We start from the raw sequence: 23,573 nt of genomic DNA on the forward strand, positions 1-23,573 counted from the left end.
AGGAATATCAGACCACCTGACCTGCCTCTTGAGAAACCTATATGCAGTTCAGGAAGCAACAGAACTGAATATGGAACAACAGACTGGTTCCAAATAGGAAAAGGAGTACGTCAAGGCTGTATATTGTCACCCTGCTTATTTAACTTATATGCAGAGTACATCATGAGAAACGCTGGGCTGGAGGAAGCACAAGCTGGAATCAAGATTGCCAGGAGAAATATCAATAACCTCAGATATACAGATGACACCACCCTTATGGCAGAAAATGAAGAACTAAAAAGCCTCTTGATGAAAGTGAAAGAGGAGAGTGAAAAAATTGGCTTAAAGCTCAACACTCAGAAAACTAAGGTCACGGCATCCCATCTCATCACTTCATGGCAAATAGATGGGTAAACAGTGGAAAAAGTGGCTGACTTTACTTTTCTGGGCTCTAAAATCACTGCAGATGGTGATTGTAGCCATGAAATTAAAAGATGCTTGCTCCTTGAAAGAAAAGTTATGAGCAACCTAGACACCATATTAAAAAGCAGAGACATTACTTTGCCAACAAAGGTCCTTCTAGTCAAGGCTATGGTTTTTCCAGTGGTCATGTATGGATGTGAGAGTTGGACTATAAAGAAAGCTGAGTGCTGAAGAATTGATGCTTTTGAACTGTGGTGTTGGAGAAGACTCTTGAGAGTCCCTTGGACTGTAAGGAGATCCAACCAGTCCATCCTAAAGGAGATCAGTCCTGGGTGTTCATTGGAAGGACTGATGTTGAAGCTGAAACTCCAATACTTTGGCCACCTGAGGCAAAGAGCTGACTTGTTGGAAAAGATCCTGATGCTGGGAAAGATTGAGGCAGGAGGAGAAGGGGACGACAGAGGATGAGATGGTTGGATGGCATCACCAACTTGATGGACATGGGTTTGGGTAGACTCTGGGAGTTGGTAATGGACAGGGAGGCCTGGTGTGCTGAGGTTCATGGGGTTGCAAAGAGTCAGATATGACTGAGTGGCTGAACTGAACTGAATCAATTAGCAGGGCTTCCCAGGTGGCTCAGTGGGTAAAGAATCCACCTGCAAAGCAGGAGACACAGGAATCTCCGGTTTGATCCCAGGGTTAGGAAGATCCCCTGGAGGAGGGCATGGCAACCCACTCCAGTATACTTGCCTGGAGAATCCCACGGACAGAGGAGCCTGGTGGGTACAGTCCTTGGGGTCAAAAAGTCAGATATGACTGAAGTGATGGGCATGCATACACACATCAACTAACGTTCTCTACTTTTTCTATCAGTAGTAATTATGCTTATTGATCCACTTCAGTGCAAACCCCCTTCAAAACCGTAAGGCACTCAACAGTGTACCATAAGCGGAGTTAGGGAAGCCGTACATCTGTGCTGAAGAGAAAGGCTTAGCTAACCTCTGAGAGAACACCACGGTGTCATCACTTTTTAAAGCAGTTCAAAGAGCTGTTTATTCTCTCTGGCTTTTGACATTGAGAATGAATGTCTAAAATGTTTACAAGAGCATTTTTGTTTGGGAAGAAAGATAACAGAACCGAACAAAAAGAGTAAGAGCAAATGGACGTACTGGCCTCTGGAATAAACAAACAGGGTTCCTGGGAAAAACATTTTTTGAAAAAAGAAAAAGAGAAAAACTTCTCCCTCCACTAGGAAATGGAAAGGCTGCTGAAGCTCTCAGCCACTTGAAGTTGTAAACGGCGTGGGTGTGAAAAGCAGTGAAGAAAACCCAGACCCCGTGCAGTTTCGGCAAGAGGAGTGGGTGTAGAACAAAGGATGAGATGCAGGATACAGATGCGACAGAGGAGCGCCTTGGTACCCGGAGGCAGCGGATGGCACGCTGCGGAGGGAGGGTGCAGAGCCACCACACTTTAAATCAGCTAAGTGAACGAAAACACATCACCTGAATGCTCTATAAAAGGAACAAAATGCACAGTCCAGGATGTAAAATCCACCTGAAAAGCATGTCCTATGAGCCGAACTTTGGGAAGATCCCCTGGAAGAGGGCGACAACCCACTCCAGTATTCTTGCCTGGAGAATCCCATGGACTGAGGAGCCTGGCGGGCTGCAGTCCCTGGAATCGCAGAGTCGGACAGGACTGAGCGACTAAGCACAGCACAGCATGAGCCAAACTCTCCCAATGACCAGGTCTCGTGAGTACAAGAGTATCCCGGCTAAGTCGGCCTCTGCGTAGAGGTCCACACCCTCCGGTCCCACCTGCTGAGCGCGAAGAACAGCGCTGGGGGGAGGGTCGGGAGAACCAGCTGCCCCTCCCCTAGCAGCTCCCCCAAAGCTCACCCTGGGAGGTCTACTGTCCTTCAACCCTGAACACCAGTGCCTTCTGCCCACAGCGGGGTCTGAAGACACCCACTTCTCACCTCTCTCAAGCTTTTCATGGCGCTATCTCTGGTCGCCAGTCATTCACTTTGTGTTAGATTTTCTTTGTGTTTATAATCCCCAGCATGGGGAATGAAGCTTTCATTCTTAAATGTCATTTAAATTATTTACTCATTTAAGTTAAAAAAAAAGTACAAATACAGTTGCATCTGGAGCTTCTTAGAAAATGTAAATAATCTAGTAGTCATGGGAGTATTTGAGAGGTGGACCATAAAGAAGGCTGAGCGCCAAAGAATTTATGCTTTCAAACAGTGGTGCTGGAGAAGATTCTTGAGAATCCCTTGGACAGCAAGGGGATCAAACCAGTCACTCCTAAAGGAAATCAGTCCTGAATATTCATTGAAAGGATTGATGCTAAAGCTGAAGCTCCAATACTTTGCTACCTGATGGACAAAGCCAACTCATTGGAAAAGACCCTGATGCTGGGAAAGATTGAAGGCAGGAGGAGAGGGCAACAGAGGATGAGATGGTTGGATGGCATCATTAACTCAATGGACATGAGTTTGAGCAAGCTCCAGGAGAAGGTGAAGGACAGGGAAGCCTGGTGTGTTGTAGTCCATGGGGTCGCAAGGAGCCAGACATGACTCAACAACAACAACAACAAATAAAAACTGAGGACCGATAGTCATAAGTTTACATTTAGGAACAAAAGGATGATGTGCCATTGATAAATGAAAATGGAAACTATTCAGAGTAAGGAAACCATGTCTGAGGGATGTTTGGATTAAAGGTGACAAGTACCAGGTGAGCGAGAGGGTGCTGGTGGGATGAGAGGATGTGGATACCCAGCCATGTGCCCGGAGAGATGCCACCTGTGAGACAGCTCCAAAGATGCAGAGAGTCTTACAGAATTTTACACGTGAGATTCGCTTCCTGTGACTTCCATATAATACCTCCATTTAGAGGTCAATTCACATTACTGAGGATGAAGTAAGTAAAAATATTTTAAAAATGAAGCATTAAGGCTTAGATGAATTCTACAAGCTAGTTAACATAATATTATCCAGAAAATGTAAAAAAAAAAAAAGATTTTGAAGAAACATAAGGAACTATTATCACCAACAAGTTTGTTCTTTTCTCTTCTACATGCTTTACTCTCTGTTTCACATTTTCAAGACTTCCTTACCTGGACTGGCTGCTCACCTTCTGGAGTCTTCCACTGAAGTTCAAACTACAGAGATTTTTTTGATATTGAATGTCAGAGCCTGATTCCACATTTGCCTGTGTTAGTTCTCTCAGACGACCCTGAAGTGTTGCCTCCTTTTTCAAGTTCCTGTCCAAACATGGACAGCCGAAAACGCTGGTTTGTATAAAAATGAGAGCACAGGCGTCCGTTTGGGGTGATGCATCAGGGCTGCACTGTCATGGGAACAGACACACACCCCAAACTGAAACATTGAATAGAGACGTTCTCCTTTCACGGAACACACTATGTGAAGTTTCTTCCCATATTGCCCTCTGTGCAGATATCACAGGCATAGTCATCAGCAATACAGTTTTCACAATTTAAGAAACTTGAAAACAGAAGACTGTCATAAAGATGCACCTGCAGTGGAAATGCCATATAAACAGCTGACTCAGTTTGTATCCTTCAGTATTCATGCCCTGATGTGACTACCTATATCACGAAATACTATGGGCTTCCCAGGTGGCACAGTGGTAAAGAATCTGCCTGCCAGTGCAGGGGATGCAAGAGATGAGGGCTTGATCCCTGGTTGCAAGAGATGAGGGTTTGATTCCTGGGTTGGCAAGATCCCCTGGAGTGGGAAATAGCAGCCTGCTGCAGTATTCTTGCTTGGAAAATGCCAAGGACAGATGAGCCTGGTGGGCTATAGTCCAATCCGTGGGGTCACAAAGAGCTAGACACGACTGAGCGACTGAGTGCACAGAGATGCATGCATGCAATGGAGCAATGAAAATGCCACGTAAACATCTGACTCAGTCTGTATCCTTGAAAATTCATGCCTGATGGGACTACCTGTTTCAGAAAATACTATGGGGTAATTAAACATATTTACTAGCAAGAGAATATTCAGCTTTTTTTTTTTATCATTTGTTTATCCAGAAATTCTGTATCTGATTGTCTGCTTCATCCTCCTGAGCCTGGCTAGGAAGTTTTGTGTTTTAACATGAAGAGCCGATTGTGGGTGAAAGAGGAGAGATGGGGTTGAGGCTGAACCCTGAATTCCAGATGTGGTTGGAACCCGATGGCAGGTTCAGGTCAAAGATCTGCTGGGACCAATGGTCCGGTCCCTTCCATGGGTGACTGCTGTCTCCAGTAGGTTTCTGCACCCACGGTTCTACCTCCAGAGGCTCTAACCTGTTTCTGAACAAGGGAGGCACCATCAGAGGATGACCAGGTGTGATGGCGCCCCTCAGGGACCTGGTCCATGCCCAAGCTCCAGTTCCCCCAGTGAAATGGGAAAATCAGATCCAACTCCTCTGGGATGTTGTGACCATGAGGAATCTCACACAGACAGACACACGCAGAAACATACACATACAGATATACAAATAGACACACACATAGACACACAAACACACACACACACAGACACACACATATAGGCACACACGCAACACACACAAATACACATACATGCATAGACACAGATACACATAAACACATAGACACACAAACACACACACAGACACACAAACACACACAAATACACACACAGACATACAGGCATATACATGTACACTCACACAGACACACCTACACATGAACACTACATACACACAGACACACACAGAGACAGACAGACAGACACACACACACACACAGACATACACATACATGCACACATACACACACACCCCAGGTCTGGGAAGTGCTCTCATGACGATAGTGCTGTCATCCTTTACATCCAGCGGAGCATGGACTCAAATGCATCAGTTTCTTGGCAGTGCGCTCTTTTTTTTCCAGGAATTCACTTCCTATTTACTGTAAATGTGCTGGTAACATGACGCATAATAAATCCTTTCTGACACAGGAGAGTTTGCTTTTGTTATTTTCAAGTCATGATCAAATTAGGGAGTGATAGCTAACAGTGAACAATGTCGGATTCGTGATCTCCGAAGAAGAAGATTTAGCTTTGGGACCAGGGACCGGGATCACTCAAGAGCTTTTCTGTAGCAGGTTTATTAAAGTATAAAAAGGACAGAGAGAGCTTCTGACATAGACATCAGAAGGGGAACAGAGAGGGCCCCCCTCGCTAGTCTTAGCAAGGAAGCTAAATACTTTCTTAATTGGTTGTTATAATAAATCCAAAGAATGTCTCAAGGTTGTAAAGATCTTACTAGACCCACTCTCACAATCTACATTTTAAGATGACAGGATTAGAACTAACAATAGAAAGATCTTACCAGACCCACTTCCATAGTATACATTTTAAGATAACAGGATTAATCAGAAGGTTTTCAAGAAGGAGAAACTGTCCTCAAGCAGGATACATTGTTGTTATATAATCCTTAGTACAGAGTTTAAACTGAGCTGTTTTGTTGCCTAATCATTAGCTCCGGGCTTAAAGAAAAAAAAGGTTTTATGTGACTAAGGAATGCAGAGAAAATAAAAAAAGACATACACACATATAGACACACACATATAACAAACATAGACACACACACACAGACAGACACAGACACACAGACATACACATACATACATATAGACACACTTACACACACACACACACACACACACCCCAGGACTGGGAGCTGCTCTCATGAAAAGGTTGTCCTTTTCTCCTCCTTAAGAATTCCAGACCCCTATCTCCTCCTCAAGAGCCCCAGACCCCTTCCTCCTCCTTGGGGACCCCGGACTTCTTATCAACCTGCCTAGGAATTGACTCTCTCAGGAGCAATGAGGTTTCCCTCTATTTTACAATAGACTGAGTTTTCTAGGGAGCCCCTATATGAAGTCTAACCTCAGAGGGCTTCAGTACCAACCTAGATCTGGAATGGGCCTTCTGGAATTTGGAGTGGGGTGATTCTGTTAACACTAGCCTCGCCCGACATACCAGGGTAAACCTGTACTTTGCCAGACAGCAGTGCTCCATGCACACATGTTCTGTAGTTCATATTAATTGTCATTGATCTATTAGTTTGTCTAGTTATTGATCCAAAACCCACTAACTTAGTATGTGTTGCATGCTAGGCACTAGAGAGTATACAGTTCTAGTGAAGAAGCTGGGATATGTTCAAAAAAATACAATTTAAAATAAGAACAAAAGCTACCCCTACTGAGTGTCTACACAGGCCCACTGCAATACAAGGTGTTTTACATACATTATCTCCAGTATTTAGCACTAAAGACCCAAGGGAATCCCTGGTAGTTCAGACAGTGAAGAATCTGCCTGCAATGCAGGAGACCTGGGTTCAACAAATACCCAAAGATATCATTGATATATTTTTCATTGGTAAGAATGAAAATGAACAGGCTCACACAAGATAAACAATTTTCCCAATGTGACTTGGCACCTTCTTGGGAAACCCCCCAAATCAATCACTTAATTATTAGCAAGCCAACTATGTGGGCCGAAGTGGGACGGCATTTCCAGCACTGTCAAAAAGGGAACATAATTCTTGTGCAGAGTGGCAGAGGCACTATTCACAGAGAAAGCAGTACTACCCAGTCTACCATGTCTAGGGGAAAATAAATCAGTCTGTGCTGGGTCCTGTGTAAGGAGTGAAGTGGTGATAAAGCAGTTTCCATCAGGACCGATTGGTTTAGGCTGCAACTTATGAGATTTAAGAGAGATTTTTAGAAAGAATTTTCTGCAGATGAGAGTTGAAAGGCATAAGGCTAACCTAAGGGAGATGGAAAATGTTTATTTCATGCACAGTTGAGTTTTCACTAAAATACTATCACTCAGAAACTTTGCTATCCATCCATCAACACATACTCCCAACTCGAGCTATTTTAATGATCATTATGGCCATGAATTTCCTTGATTTCATATCATGACCCCTGTGTGGCTTGTGCTGCTCAGCACTCATGCCGTCTTCCTCAGACTTATCTGCCCAGGCTTGTAGAAGCTACCATTTACCCTCTTGCTCAGTTAAGAGAAATTCTGTTTTCCTCAATCTTCACTCATTAATCAGTCCTTTTAGTCATTTAATCATTCACTTATTTCTTAATCCCATTCCAGCTCTTCTTTGTCTCACAGGTACTAAGGCATGCAAAAACCAAAGATAGTATTGATGTATTTTTCATAGGTAAGAAAACAGGCTCACACAAGATAAGCACTTTTCCCAATGTGACTTGGCACCTTCTTGGGAAACCCCAAAACAAATCCCTTAATTGTTAGCACCAACGCAGGGCCTTGAGCATCACCAGAATGGGGTATTTCTCAGTTCTGAGAGGTAAGGCATATGACAGAGTATCTCCCTATTACACAGATCAGAATAAAGCGTGAAGTTCAAAAGAATATATTAAATGACAAGAGCATATTTTGCAGAAGATGCTGGTGAAGAACCTGAAAGAAGGTAACAATGGGAGAGAAGTGAAAGTTCGTAAGGAGCGGGGACGATGGGCTTTCAGTAGCATTGTCGGCACCACTTTCAACCTCGGCTCTGCTGGGAATGCATTTCTGGATTGCAGCTCTGTGCTTACTTGGGTTCAGTGACCAGAAATATTTATGTTACAGAGATGGCATCCCAATCACTAGCCTTTCTGCACATGCACACCCTTATGTGTGTGTATGTGTGCTAAGTCACTTCAGTCATGACTGAATCTGTGCAACCCTATGGACAGTAGCCTGCCAGGCTCCTCTGTCCATAGGATTCTCCAGGCAAGAATACTGGGGTGGGTGGCCACTTCCTCCTTCAGGGGATATGTGTGTATATGTGTGTGTTTAAGAACATACACGACTCTTCATAAAACCATACACATAGAAGAAAATTGACTGAAGTGGTCATCCTAGGTGTGATAAAAACCATTTCAAACTTACTACTGATTTAGCCAAATATTGGGGAGGGGGGGGAAGTTTCCGAAGACAGTCTCTTCAGCAAATTGCTGACATATAAGCTGAAATTTCTATGCCTCAAGTCTCCGTTGGTCAAAGGAAAATGGTAGCTTCTGATGGACAGGGAGGTGGCAGGTTCAAATTTCAGCTCATTGTGGACAGAGTGAGGGAAGCAAGAAAACCATGGGTGGGATGGTTGGACTGAGCGGGAACCCCGTGGGAGGTGGGATTCTTCTCACTGGGAACCACAGCTCTCCTTAACTCAACATATGTGTGCTGCTTGCAGGAAAAGGAAGAAGAGTCTGCAGAAACTACATAGCTTTTAAAAGTCAGACACAGCTGAATACCAGGAATTTCATACAGTTCAGCTGAATAATTTATAAATATGTCAGGTCCAAGTTCAACAGCAAGACAGGGCAAATGCTAAACAAACATAAACTTCTAGACAGCTGCAAAGTTTAAAAGAGGTTTTGGGGGATGTCCCTGGTGGTCCAGTGGTTGAGAGTCTGCCTTCCAACACAGGGGTTGCAGGTTCGATCCCTGGGCTGGGGCTCGGCGGGACTAAGATCCACATGCCACAGAGCAACTGAGCCCCAGAGCCACAACTAGAGACGCTTGTGGTGCTGCAACTAAGGCCTGCCACAGCCAAAAGGAAATCAATAAAAAAAATTTTTTAAAAGATTTTTGGACCAGATCTGAGATCCTAGGAGACCTCTTCATAAATAGAAAGAAACAGAAAAATGACTGCCATTAAAAATACTAGTTTTGCTTTTCAGAATATGTAAGTATAATTGAGAAGGAAGTATAATTTCTAATTCATCTGAGAAGAAATAGAAAAATAAAAGAAAACTGTATTGGTATATAGTCTTTCCTTAAAATCTGTCCTGCCCTTCTCTTAGGAGCAGCGTCCTTGGCTGCCGCTGCTCTGCTGGTTGTACCGGGGCCAGAGCTGGAGCGGCCAGTGCTGAATCACTGCAGGTGATATCAGGCCCCTGAGGGTTCTCAGCCTCTGAATTCGCCTTCCTTCCATGACAGGAGCACCTGATTCCACAGGTCAGTGCAGTTGCCCCTTATTCTCAGGACCAATCCTGATCTGAAGCCTTTAGTGAGTCGCTAAACCCCACAGTTCAATCTAAAGTCCAAAGGTCTGAACCTGAAGCAGGGCCCAGTTCTGATACTCGAGCTCCTCAGCCTCATGGGCTCTGCATCACAGAACCTGGCATTTGTATTGGTCCTTGTTGGCTCAGTGATAAAGAATCTGCCTGACAATGAAGGAGAAGGAAATGTAGGAGACACGGGTTCAATCCCTGGGTCGGGAAGATCCCCTGGAGGAGGGCATGGCAACCCACTCTAGTATTCTTGCCTGGAGAATCCCCACGGACAGAGGAGCCTGGTGGGCTATAGCCCATGGGGTCACAAAGTCAGACGCAACTAAGTGACTAACACACACACACACTTTGTTTCTGAACACTTGGTCTAGAGGGACTTTCCTGGTGGTCCAGGGGTTAAGACTCCGAGCTTTCAATGCAGGGGGCGTGGGTTCGATCCTTGGTCAGGGAGCTAAGGTCCTGCATGCTACACAACATAGCCAGAAAGTAAAAATAAATTTTTAAAAGAGTCTCATCTACTGTCATGCAGAGAACCCAGGAGCCCTCCTCAGGGAAGCCCCATGTTCCTACTTGGCTCTTGCTGGGCCCCCTCCCATGACAAGCCCTCTGCCTCCCAAGCCCACCCCTGGAAGGCAGGCCCGTCCTCCCAGCTGGCCAGGCCCCCGTGTGCCTACGCCTCTGAATTATTCTCTTTTACTGTGCTTTGCCCACTTCCTGGGATTCCCCACCTTCATTTCAGATTCCTCCCACTTGGCTCCAACCCCTGGGCTCTGGGCCCTACTCATCCAACCCTATTATCTTGTACTCACCACATTTTCATTTTCTCAGACCCAAGCAGCTGATGTGGTCCTACTTCTCTATGACTACCCTGTCCTAATAAAAATAACGGGCCATGCTCTGTCAAACCCTGGGGGATGGACAGTCTGGACCAGGAGAGTGTAACTAAGCTGTCACCACATACCTAATTGGAAGCTTCCCAACTGCTAGGCACTGACAACCCCGGGGTGCCTGGAAGGGCCTCGGACACCAAGAGTCCTGGCCTGAGTGCCTCGGCCCCTGCTCTGAATTCCCTCCCTGCCCACGTATCTATTAGCATCTTCTCTTCATGACATGACGTTAGAGGCTTTACACATTCAAGCAAGCTGGCAAAGAGGAAACAGCCCCTTGGGTCCTGTACTTCAAAACATAAGTAAAACCCAGAGGTCAGCAGTATTTCAGGAAGAGTGTCAGGTCGCTGACAACCTTCTTGCTGATCCAGAAAAGTGAAGTCATCCGAGAAAGGCCAGCAGCTCCCAGGAGGAGCCTGGTCTGGGAACATGGCCTCACGCAGCCCAGGACTTAGGCTGTAGTGAGACTGTGAAGAGTTCTTTCCTAACACAGTCTCTAGGAGATTCATGCATCGTATAGCTTAGTCTCAATTATTTTACTAGCCAATTGTAGTCTTTCTTTCTCAGACCTAGATAAGACAATATATGTGAGTTCAGAGGTTAGATGCTAAAGTCTCCTGGGTTATCTTTCAAAAGACAAGAATTTAATTGTTGGAGGGAGTGGAGGCCAAGTATTTGGAAGTGTTCATGGAACAGACCACCTGAGGGGCTTGCCTTCTGTAGCAAAGGCAGTGAGGAAGCCCTGGGTGCTGCCTCCTCTGAGGATGGGGACAGAGACTTGAAGAGCAGGGGGTGTGCCAGGAAGTAGGGGGGGAGACAAAGCTTTGCCCTCACTGCCATCCAATTTTAACATGTGGACAGCTTAAACTTGCTTAGTATGTTAAATGGACAATTTTTATTTTTAAGGTAACATTGACCTTTTGGCCAATGGTATTAAAAGGCATGATAAACACTGAAACCTCCCCTTGTAGCTCAGTCGGTAAAGAATCTACCTGCAGTGCAGGAGACCCGGGTTCAATCCCTGGGTTGGGAAGATCCCCTGGAGGAGGAAATGGCAACCCACTCCAGTATCCTTGCCTGGAAAATCTCATGGACAGATGAGCCTGGTGGGCTGCAGTCCATGGGGTCGCAAAGAGTCGGGCACGACTGAGCAACTAACACTTCCTTAAATACAGAAAGGCAGGTTGCTGTAATTGTAGAATTCCTGTAATATTTTCTATGGAAACTTACAAAAGCTAACTAGGACTTAAAGTGTTACCAATTTTACTTCTATGAGGATTGTGAGCAAGTACGAACGATACATATATAGAGAGAGAGCAGCAATCTAAGGTCTCAGAATCAGGTTTCCTTCAAATTCCTGAAGTTGATGGCCAATTCTCTTCCCCCTAAATCAGTTAACATACCAAAGGCAAACTTATTCTGCAATTTAATGTGCAGAAAGCAGTATCGTCCCAATTAGCAATAACCAACATTAGTAATCTTGTTAAATCTGGGAGGATTTTATATATTTCTTTTTTTTAAGTTTAAATAAACCACACTGAGATAATAAAGATTAGGGCATGCGTGTGTGCTAAGTCACTTTAGTTGTGTCCTTGTGGTGACCCTAAGGACGCCACATGGAATTCTCCAGGCAAGAATACTGAAGTGTGTTACTATGCCCTCCTCCAGGGGATCTTCCCAACCCAGGGACTGAGCCCGAATCGCTTGCGTCTTCTGCATTGGCAGGCAGGTTCTTTACCCCTAGTGCCACCTGGGAAGCCTAAAGATTAGGGGCACCCATGTAATTGTGGATAAAAATGAACACATGTAAATCCATGGCTGATTCATGTCAATGTATGGCAAAAACCACTACAATATTGTAAAGTAATTAGCCTCCAACTAATAAAAATAAATGGAAAAAAAAAAGATATTAAAAAAAATGAACACTTACTTCTTTCAAGAAAATATGATTCAACACTACTTTTTCTACCATAAGCTATCTTGACATACTGTTCAACTAATTTGTTTTAACTATTTGTTATTGAGAATCAACATGCAAAATATTTTATATGAGATGACCAGGCTAATTTAAAATATATATATGAATTTTTTATTTCTACTAAATTTAGGCACTAAAATCATTCAAAAATTTAAAGATGATACCTAAACACAACTAGACTCATCTAATACTCATAATATCTAAAACAGCTCATAGTTCTATAGTTTTTACTCTGTGTTATGTGCTGACTTAAGCTCTCTTTATATGTTAAGTTTCTGAATTCTCACAACATCCCTCAAGATAGGTTCTATTATTATCTGCATTTTATGGATGAAGCAATTGAGGGACAGAGAGGTGAAGTCAGTCACACAAGGCCACACAGGCAGGATGCTGAGTCGGGTTTGAGACTCAGGCAGACTCATGCTAGGATCCCGGTTTTTAAGTTCTATGCCAAACTCCCTCTGGGATTAGACTTTTCTCTGAATACATTATATATAAATAAAAGTGGTGGAACACCTGACATTATCACCCTGTACATAGTGGCTGCGTTGCCAAGTGGATATTTATGATGTTAATGTATTTATGTAAAGTCTCTGGCATTGTTGATTATACAGAGAGAAAGGTAGGAAAATCAGAACACTTTGAGAGAATTTAAGCCATTCAGTGTTTTTTTTTTTTTTTCAATTTCATTCCGAAATTTACTGAGTTGTTTCAAGAATAGAACATGTGGTGAAAAAGGAATTCTTTAGAAACAAAGACAGGTTCTCTGCATGGAATAAAATGTGATGTGAGGAACTGGCCATCTGGATAATTTTTTATTGGGACAAGCTGTAATTTATAAAAACCGTGAGAAAGGAGGAGAAAATAGAGAAGAGATGGGCTTGACTTTCTGCCAGAAAAAAAGATTTTGCATTCCATCCTAACATGTTTTAAATGAGAATTTAAATATTCACACCCACATACACACAAACTAATGTTTCATCTACACAGCCAAATACAACATTCCACCTAACGTGGCCACGCAAGTGTCCAAGCAGACCCTGGGTGAGTGGAAGCCAGGAGCGGGGGGGTGGGGGGGAGGGCAGAGATGCTGCCAAGCTTCCATCCACAAGTATTCCCTGTATCCCACTGTATGCTGGGAAAGACTGAGGGCAGAAGGAGAAGGGGATGACAGAGGATGAGATGGCTGGATGGCATCACCAACTCAATGCACTTGAATTTGAGTAGACTCTCAAATTCAAGGGAGGTGATGTGAGGTCAAGGGAGGTCTGGCGTGCTGCAGTCCATGGCGTTGCAAAGAGTTGAACACGATTTACTGACTGAACATCAACAACTGTATGCACAGCACTGCATTAGGCATTAGGGAACCTGGACAACTGTACAGAGCCTACCTCAAGGGTCTTTGACCTGAGGGTCCAAAAAAAAATCTAAAAGGCAAATCAGGGACTTCCCTGGCAGTCCAGTGGTTAAGACCTTGCCTTCCAATGCAGGGGGTGCAGGTTCATTTCCTGGTTGGGGAGCTAAGATTTCACATGCCCTGAGGCCAAAAACACCTGAACATAAACAACAGAAGCAATGTTGTAACAATTTCAATAAAGACTTTAAAAATGGTCCCCATAAAAAAAGCCTTTAAAGGGCAAAAGCAGTGGATATTATATTGTGAGTTTATTGTTACTACTCATAGCACATGTTTAATCATGTTTAATAATGATATAACCATAACAACAGGAATACAAACTTCTTAAGCATATACTACCTATCAGGCACGATAAGTGTATATTACATTATATGCATTATTTCATTAAATAAACACACTCTGGGAAGGGAATGTTTTCATGAAATTGTTTTTGTTGTTGCTTGCCATTGCTGTTCATTAATTTAGGACCGAGGAGGGCACAGGGGGCAGGTTGTTGAAATAGGTCTGGCCTCATCAGTCCCAGGCGTGGAGACAGAGAGATGAAAGATCCCAGGAGAAGACCACTGGGCCGGGAAACAGGCCGGAGACCCTTCCTCACCGCGCAGAGGGGCCTGAGAGCTTCAACTGCCCAGAGATGCTGGAGGTTCCTGAACTGGGAAAGAAAGGTTAACGGTCGGGAAGTTCGTACTGGCAGCTCTGGCCAAAACAGGAGCAGGCTGAGGGACGGGATGGGGGCGGGAGCAGACGGCAGGCAGGCCAAGGGTGTGGACCAGAGCAGCGGCAGCAGCAGCAGAAGGAAAAGCTGGTTCTGATGCAGACTGTACAAAACCAGCCCGTGGGGCTCGGAGGCTTCAATCTGGGCATCAAACCCTGAAGCCTAACCCTCTGAGTGTGATGAGATGCCACAGGTGGGGCTAAGATCATGTCCCCTGTTTCCAGTGTTCTAAACAGCTGGACTGAGGGATCCCGTGGTCTCCTTCTGCACGTCAGCAGAGACAGATGGCCGCTCAAAGTGTGAATTCCACCACATGCCAGGACATCGGGTCTCTTGGCTCTAAGTGGGGGTCTCGGCTTCCCACGTTACTTCTGCTAAGCCAGGCACCCCAGGAGCGGCAGAGTGGTCCCTGGCCTCCAGCTGCAGCAGGCAGGACGGATTTCCTAAGAGCCTCTCGGCAATGGGAGGCTGTGCAATTTCACACAGAAGAGCCTCCTTCAGACAAGAGACACGTGGCTGGGGTGGCGTGGGGGTGGAGGGGGCTCCAGGCAGGAGATGGGGCTCCGGCTTGGTACTGCAGGTAGACAGTATTTGAAAAGGCAGAAAAAGTTTTCTTTTGTCTTTAATTTTGCTAATTACCATCTTTTAAAAACTTGCCCGTACAAAAATAGTTTCAATAGAAATGTTCCAGTTGTGTGTGTTTGTTGGCAAATCTGCCTAGATAAGCTGGCATTTTAAGCTTTCTGGATATGTTAGCTGTGCAATCCGAGAAAGCTGAAACTAAGACCAATTTGCAACAGCATAGATTATTCAGGCCCATCCACCGCTCTCCGTGAGACTCTATAGGACCTGATGTCAGAGCTAGAGGCATTGACTGACAGTGACCCCATCCCGAAAACTGAGTGAAGCAGAGCCGAGGTTTCAGGGCAGGTGGGCCATGCGCAGAGGCAGGAGAAAGAAAGGCTGTGCCGGCTGCTTTCTTCCCTTCCCTCCCAGAGCTGAGCTTTCTGGGGAAGGCCCTCCACTCCCGCCCGCCGCCTCCTGTGTTTGGCACATTGAAGCTTTCAAGGGACTGTGAGTCTGTGCAGATGTGTGTGTTTGGGGATCCTTGAAGGCAGAGATGTTCTGGAGGAAGGAAGCTAGTAGAGGTAACAGGGTTTCTTTTTAGTCGAAACCACAAACTCTTCTCAGTGGTATCATACGTCGGCTTCTCTCTGATAAAAGGCCCCATTTCTATCTAGACCAGCGATGGGCCACTTTTTAAAGCAGTACTTGACAGGAAAAATAGAAAGATGAAATCAACCCATGACTTTACCCTTGAGGTGGATGTTATTTGGAAGTTTCAGGGTTCTAAATGTTCACTTTGTTGGATTTTTTAAATGGTTTAAATCTCTATTGTCTCATTAAATTTAACCAGTTTGACAGTGAAATCTTAAACATGTTGATTCTTTACAGACTTCAATTTCTGCCCCATACTTTCTCCCCTCATGCAAGGTTTACTTATATATTCAGACCATGAAAACTATTAGAAATTTTACTACCTTAGGGCCTGAACAAGGTTTTACTTGTCCTCATTTTAGCTTATAAGCTATATACTGAAGTTTCTGTTTTTAGAAAAGCTATATATAATTTATAAACTATAAGCTTTCTAGTATAGAATGGTAGTAGATGGTTTCCCACAGCAAACCATCGACATTTCCTTCTGGTTTTATTGTTTACATCACGTGTGCAAGTGTCACTGATGCAAGTGTGTCCATGCACCATAGAGGAGTGTGGTCACCGTCATAATTACTGTCCAGCCTCTTGTATTTCTCTGTCTTGGTAACCGCCTCCTGCCAGCCTCTTTCTCTGAGGCACTCTCTCTCCTCTGCAGGTCCTTTCTGATTGATGCTGTGGGTGCTCAGTCGTGTCCAACTCTTTGTGACCCCATGGACTGTACCCTGCCAGGCTCCTCTGTCCGTGGGATTCTCCAGGCAAGAATACTGGAGTGGGTTGCCATTTCCTTCTCCAGGGGATCTTCCCCACCCAGGGACCAAATCCATGCCTCCTGTGGCTCCTGCACTGGCAGGCAAATTCTTTACCACTGTGCCACCTGGGAAACCCATCATTCCTGAAGGATTAACAAATATTATTCCAGAGCCTCTCTGGAGTCAAAATCCTTTTTGAGAGTCTACTAAATGTCATGGATTCCTGGCTGACAAATGCACAAATGCAAATGCACACAAGCATGGCCCACACGCTAACTGACCTCACGGCTCCCAGAAGCTACCGTGTGCCCAGAAGCCACCTGGGCCAGTCGGACTTCAGCACAAGAGGGTCTCCAACAGATTCCATTCTCCTCACTTTCTCATTTTCTTCAGAAATGGCAGAGATTCTCATTCCTTTTTCATATACTTTACTGTTGCCTCTTTCTAACATTTTCTTTTTCCACTGAAGCAAAGAGAAGAAAGGTGGCCCTAGGGGTAAAGAATCCACCTGCCACTGAAGGAGAAGCAAGAGATGTGGGTTCAATCCCTGGGTCAGGAAGATCCCCTGGAGGAGGGCATGGCAACCCTTTCCAGTTTTTGCCTGAAGACTCCCATGGAGAGAGGAGCCTGGTGGGCTACAGTCCACAGGGTCACAGAGTCAGACACAACTGAAGTGACTTAGCCTGCAAAAGAAAAGCAAAGCAGAGGCCAGTGGGCCTTCCTGGTACCCACAGGCATCATCACTAATGGAATCTGTATCCAGAACCAGTTTGCCTGCTCACTATGATGGAAGGGTGACTCTCTTAGGCATTGGGCTGCAGAGTTAAGACGTGTCTTAATGTGAATTTTTACTTTAAGTCCAAAGAGAAGATTTGAAGGTGGTGAAGTATGATTGCTCAGTATTTACCAAGTCCTTTGCAGGCTTGGAGTTTCTCTGCTTCTGGAGGGAAAACTCTAATCCTAATTAAGCTCAAGACTCCTGTGATTTCAAATTTAATCTTTTGGCGATAGAGCAAATAAACATTATCTCTGATAAGTGACATCAGCACATTTGCGAGTCCATTTCTACACGCAGACACGTATCTTTGTCGCGGCTTTGCTTTCTCTAGCTGTGGCAAGCAGGGGCTACGCTTTAGTTGTGACATGTGGGCTTGTTTACCCTACAACATGTGGGATCTTCCCAGAGCAGGGATCAAACCCGTATCCCCTGCATTGGCAGGCAGATTCTTAATCACTGAACCACTAGGGAAGTCCCAAATCCCTACTCCATAGAGATTTCTGAGTCAAATTAAGAAAAACAATAAATTATTTTCCTGAATCTTGAGCCATACTAAAAACACAAAGAGAATGTAAGTTATAGTCAAACTATGGGCAAGTATGTGCTTTTATTATCTGGAAACGTAAAGAAGGCTATAGTGCCTAGTGTGAGGCTGTCATGGCTAACGCCATGGCAGGCAGCCTAGATTAGGAGTAGGCCTGGTTTCCCGGGGTAACATAATTATCAGGCCTCCTGGAGCCAGCCAATCAACATATGCCTAGCAAGAAAAAAGGGAACCTATCAGGGGAAAGCTGAAAGCCCCACGTTGGGCCAACAAAAATTACCTTGCAACTGTGTAACCAATCCGCTTGAGCCAACTACCTACTGTGTAACCAATCCACTTGCGCCAACTACCTGCTGCTTTTTTTGACCTAATAAATACCTGAGAGAACTGGGGCTCGGGGCCTTTCGTCCTCACATACTTGGTGAGGGCAGGAGGCCCTGGCTTGAGTCAGTAATAAATTCCCCTATTGCAAGTTGCATTGTTTCGAGGAGTCTTCTTTCCCGACCGGGAACTCGGACTATGGGCAGAACATTTGGGGGCTCGTCCGGGATCCCTTGACCGGGGAAGAACGCTCTTTGGAACAAAGGGGGAAAAGGACAGGTAATAGCACCGGTGCTCAGGCAGGTCTGGAAAAGCCCAGTGTAAATCCGAGGCCCTGCTGTGAAGCAGGAAGGTATCTGGCGCAGGAAGCCTAGTGTAAATCCGAGGCCCTGCTAAAAGGCAGGAAGGTGTCTGGCATGAGGGAAAGCTTTCCATGAGGGAACGGATTGGCCGTTCCGGCTGGCATGAGGCCGAGGCCAGCGAGCACGCTGGAAGGCAGCCGGCTCTGCGGGAAGGAGACCTCCTCTCCTAAGCCCGAATCTGGGGAACAATGGATGCCATTCAGTAAGGTGACCCTTGTTCCAGAGGATAGGGAGACTCAGGGGGTCCTGCCCCCCAGTTCTGTGTTGTCGGCTGATGTGTGTCTGTCTAAGTGTTTTTCTACGCCGTTTCGCATCTGTATAACTGCCGGCATTATCTCCTGTCTTGTTGTTCTCTGGTGTGTCGTTGTTTACTTCCTCCTATAAAGCCGTGGAGCCTCATTTCTGTTTCTGAGAGTTTCAGTGAACAGGCAGACAGTTGTCGAGGCAACTGATGAGTCCCGGCCAGGGCTACTCCCTGGCGGATTCTGAAGGCCTCCCAACAAGTCAGCCCCAGTAACGGGAGCCCGAGAGGGTGAAACTCTTTTCTTTTTTCTCGTATTCTAAACCGAGAATCTGGCCAAATAAGAACCCATCTGTGTGGGCATGGGACAGGCACTTAAAAGCCAATAGGGCGCCTGCCACTGGAAGACTCCCGTGAAAGGATAAGGGGGTCACGGAACAGGCTAAAAACCCTTAGGGTGCCCGCCCCCAACAAGAAAACTTCCGTGCAACGACTAAGGCACTCAAATAGTTCCATGAAGCATACCACAAGCCCAACCTCCTGGCCGCCACCACTCCCGATAGGATTTATTGGTGGTAATTCTTGGTGACTTTCTTCTGACTCTCACTATGGGGCAAGGAAAATCCACCCCACTCTCTCTCATGACTGATCATTTCTCGGATGTCAGGGCTAGAGCATATGATCTGTTGCTACTGGTTACAAAGAGTATAAATTAATAACCTTTTGCTCTGCAGAGCGGCCCACCTTCCAAGTTGGATGGTCTCCAGAGGGAACTTTTCAACCTTCTATTATTTGGGTGGTGAAAGAGAAAGTTATGGCTCCTGATCCCTGGGGCCACCCGAGCCAAGTCCCATATGTTATGGTCTGGCAAGATCTAGTAAAAGATCCACCCGAATGGTAAAACCTTTTGTTCACAAACTCCCTGATTCTCCTAATGTACAAGCCCTGGTTATAGAAACCCCCACTGCCCCAGAGGAAGCCGAGAAGAATAAGGGCCCAAAACCGGTCTTGCAGGAGTCCTCGTACCAGAACCTGATTGACTTGGAGACGGAAATTAGGCCCCCGCCATATTCCCCTCCTCTGTTGCAGGTTCCCCCGGGGGGAAGAGCCCCCTCCCCCAATGAATCAGAAGGGATAAGGGAACCCCAACCCCGGAGAAGGAATAGAGGAAATAGGGGTGAGCAGGATCATGGGGACCCAGAGTTACCTTCATCTACTGTACAGGCACTCCCCGTCCGAGTGGGACCAGCTAACCCGGACAGAGAGCGAACCTATCAGTACTGGCCCTTTTCCATGAGTGATCTGTATAATTGGAAAACCCAAAATCCTCCTTTTTCGGAGAAACCCCAAGGCTTCATTAACCTCTTAGATTCCATTTTGTTCACTCATAACCCCACCTGAGATGACTGTCAGCAGCTGTTGCAGGTGCTCTTCACCACGGAAGAATGGGAGCGAATCCTGGCAGAGGCGCAGAAACGGGTCCCGGGGGTCGACGGGAGACCAACCGCCCAGCCTCATCTCGTGGACGAGGGGTTTCCTCTGTTTCCAACTGGTTTCCCAGTTGCGGCCTAACTGGGATTTTGAGCAAGTGGAAGGTAGGGAGCGTCTCCGAGTGTACCGCCAGACTCTAATGGCTGGCCTGCGGGCCGCAGCTAGGAAGCCGACAAATTTGGCGAAGGTAAATTTAGTAAGGCAAGAGCCCACTGAGAGCCCGTCAGCCTTCCTAGAGAGGCTAATGGAAGCCTTTAGGCAATATACACCTATGGACCCCCAGGCTGAGAAATCACGTGCTGCAGTTCTACTAGCGTTTGTCAATCAGGCAGACCCGGATATTAGGAGGAAATTACAAAAGATAGAGGGGTTAGGAAAACAGACAATACAAGACTTACTGAAAGCAGCTGAAAAGGTATTTAATAATAGGGAGACCCCAGAAGAAAGGGAGGAACGAATTCGTCGGGAGAAAAAGAGAGACCAAAAAGGCAGGCCCTAAAGAAAGATCAGTGCGCTTACTGCAAAGAACGGGGGCACTGGAAAAATGAGTGCCCTAAGAGGGACCCGAAGAGAAAAACAACCCAGAGAGAGAAAATTTCCCCTGGAACTCAAGTTCTATATGCGGGGGAAGACAGTGACTAGGGGAGTCAAGACTCGGCACCCCTCCCCAAGTCCTGGGTAACCATACATGTGGAGGGGAAACCCGTTGGCTTCATGGTGGACACTGGCGCTCAACACTCTGTTTTAAATCAAAAACTGGGACCAATGTCTAAAAAAACCAGCTTGGTGCAGGGAGCCACAGGGACAAAAAAGATATTGTTGGACCACAGAACAGAAAGTAAATCTGGGGACCCACCAGGTGTCCCATTCATTTTTGGTGATACCAGAATGCCCAGCCCCTCTACTTGGACGGGACTTGTTGACTAAAGTTAATGCTCAGATCCATTTTGACCCTGGGGAAATGTCAGTCACGGATGGACTTGGACAGCCAATACATGTCTTGTCTCTAGCTTTAAGAGATGAATACAGACTTTTTGTGCCTGAGCCCTCAGAGGTTATAGCACCAAATATACAACCATGGGTCCACAAATACCCGTTGGCATGGGCAGAAACAGCAGGAATGGGACTGGCTAAACAGAGACATCCGGTCGTCATCGAACTAAAAGCCGAGGTGACTCCTGTGAGGGTGAGGCAATACCCTATGAGCCAGGAGGCTCGGCAGGGGATCACTCCCCACATTCGACGGCTCATGAATGCCGGAATTCTCAAGCGGTGCCAATCCCCTTGGAACACCCCCTTACTACCGGTGAAGAAGCCAGGCAGTATGGATTACAGACCTGATCAGGACCTAAGAGAAGTCAACAAGCGGGTGAGTGACATACACCCTACTGTCCCCAACCCGTATACCCTCCTGAGCAGTCTGCTGCCTGAGTACACTTGGTACACTGTGTTGGACTTGAAAGATGCTTTTTTCAGCCTACCCCTGGCGGCCCAGAGCCAGGAAATATTTGCCTTTGAGTGGACTGAGGGGGAGGGCCAACCAGTAGTACAACTAACTTGGACCCGCCTCCCACAAGGGTTCAAAAACTCCCCTACCTTGTTTAATGAGGCTTTGAGTGAGGACCTCTATGAATATCGGACTCAGCCACCCAGAGGTCATCCTGCTGCAATAGGTGGATGACCTTATGTTGGCTGGAACCACAGAAGAGGCATGCAGTCGTGCCACGGGTGACCTCTTACAGACTTTAGGCACCTTGGGACATCGTGCTAGCGCAAAGAAGGCGCAAATATCCCGGCAAGAGGTCACCTATTTGGGATATAAGATCAGGCAGGGGCAAAGGTGGCTAACTCAGGCCATGAAGGAAACAGTATTGCAGATACCAGAGCCCAAGACCCCCCGCCAGGTGAGAGAGTTTTTGGGGACTGTTGGATATTGTAGACTGTGGATCATGGGGTTTGCTGAGAAGGCCCGGCCCTTATATGAGGGAAGTAAAGAGACCCCAAACTGGACTTGGACTGAGCCAATGAAACAGGCTTTCCAGACACTCAGACGGGCCCTACTAAAAGCGGCCAGCCAGGACTACGCCGCCCCCATATTAGCCGTGGGACTTCCACCTCCTGGTATGGGGACTCTGCTGCCAGTCCCCGACTATTCCCTCCCTGACCTCGTTTGGATCAACGAGGATACCACTCTCCAGAAGGATGACAAAGATGGATGGTACTGAGATCAAAACAACAACCTGATATTGCCTGCCATCCTGGGTCGTCATCTATGTGAACACCTGCACACAACTACACACTTGGGAGAAAAAAAGACCTTGACACTTCTCCAGACAGCCTGCCTGAGGTTCCCTCGACAAAACGCAACTGTACGAGAGATAATCCAGGCTTGCAAAGTGTGCCAGCTGATGAGGACAGGGAAAAGGCAGCACACTGGAATGAGGTACTGAGGGGAAGAGCCAGGGCAACAGTGGGAGATAGATTTCACTGGGGTAAGACCAGGCAAGTACGGGTATCGCTATCTGTTGGTTCTGGTAGATACCTTCTCGGGGTGGGTAGAAGCCTTCCCCACTAAGAGAGAGACAGCAACAGTGGTTGCTAAAAAGATCTTAAAAGAGATAGTGCCTAGGTACGGGCTGCCAGTGACTATGGGCTCTGATAACGGACCTGCCTTTGTGAGCCAGATTGTACAAGGGCTGGCCCAAGCTCTGGGGACAAAATAGAAGTTACATTGTGAATATAATCCCCAGAGCTCAGGACAGGTTGAGAGAATGAATCAGACCCTAAAAGAAACTCTGACAAAGTTGGCAATAGAGACTGGCGGGGACTGGGTGGCCCTCCTTCCCTTCACACTCTTTCGAGCGCGTAACACCCCTTATAAGCTGAATCTTACCCCTTTTGAGATTCTGTATAGAAGACCCCCTCCTGTGTGTCCTTCGAGGGAAAATGCCTGCCACCCCCTACCTTGGGACAATTTCAGCAAACACTGACGATATTAAGTAAGGTACATAGCCATGTTTAGAAATTAATTCGAAAGATACACGAGGGTCCAAGCAAGGGGACCATCTCTTCACATAATATTGGCCCGGGTGATTGGGTTTGGGTAAAACGACACCAATCTAAAGCATTAGAACCTAGATAGAAAGGCCCTTATGTTGTTCTCCTTACCACTCCTAGTGCTGTTAAGGTCGACGAGATCGGGCCCTGGGTTCACTGCAATCACGTGCGGCAAGCCACCCCGGAAGAACAGAAAAAGGTGCAAGCAAAATGGGAGGCAAGACCTCACCTGTCAAATCCTTTGAAACTGAAACTCGTATGATGGGAGCCCTCTTAACTCTCCTGCTGATAACAGTTTTCATCGGCCCAGGAGCAACCAGCCACAACCACCATCAGCC

The 23,573-nt window shown here is 46.2% G+C and overlaps 1 protein-coding gene across 1 annotated transcript in view; it reads right to left on the minus strand.

Moving 5' to 3' along the window:
• Positions 1–23,573, minus strand: part of L3MBTL4 (L3MBTL histone methyl-lysine binding protein 4) — a 234,929-nt gene that overhangs the window by 68,897 nt on the left and 142,459 nt on the right. Inside the window, 1 exon segment of the mRNA XM_061130916.1 lies at positions 3,526–3,758. Coding sequence (XP_060986899.1) covers positions 3,526–3,758 — 233 coding nt within the window.

The sequence above is a fragment of the Dama dama genome, chromosome 27 (assembly GCF_033118175.1).
Source record: "Dama dama isolate Ldn47 chromosome 27, ASM3311817v1, whole genome shotgun sequence".
Classification (NCBI taxonomy): domain Eukaryota; kingdom Metazoa; phylum Chordata; class Mammalia; order Artiodactyla; family Cervidae; genus Dama; species Dama dama.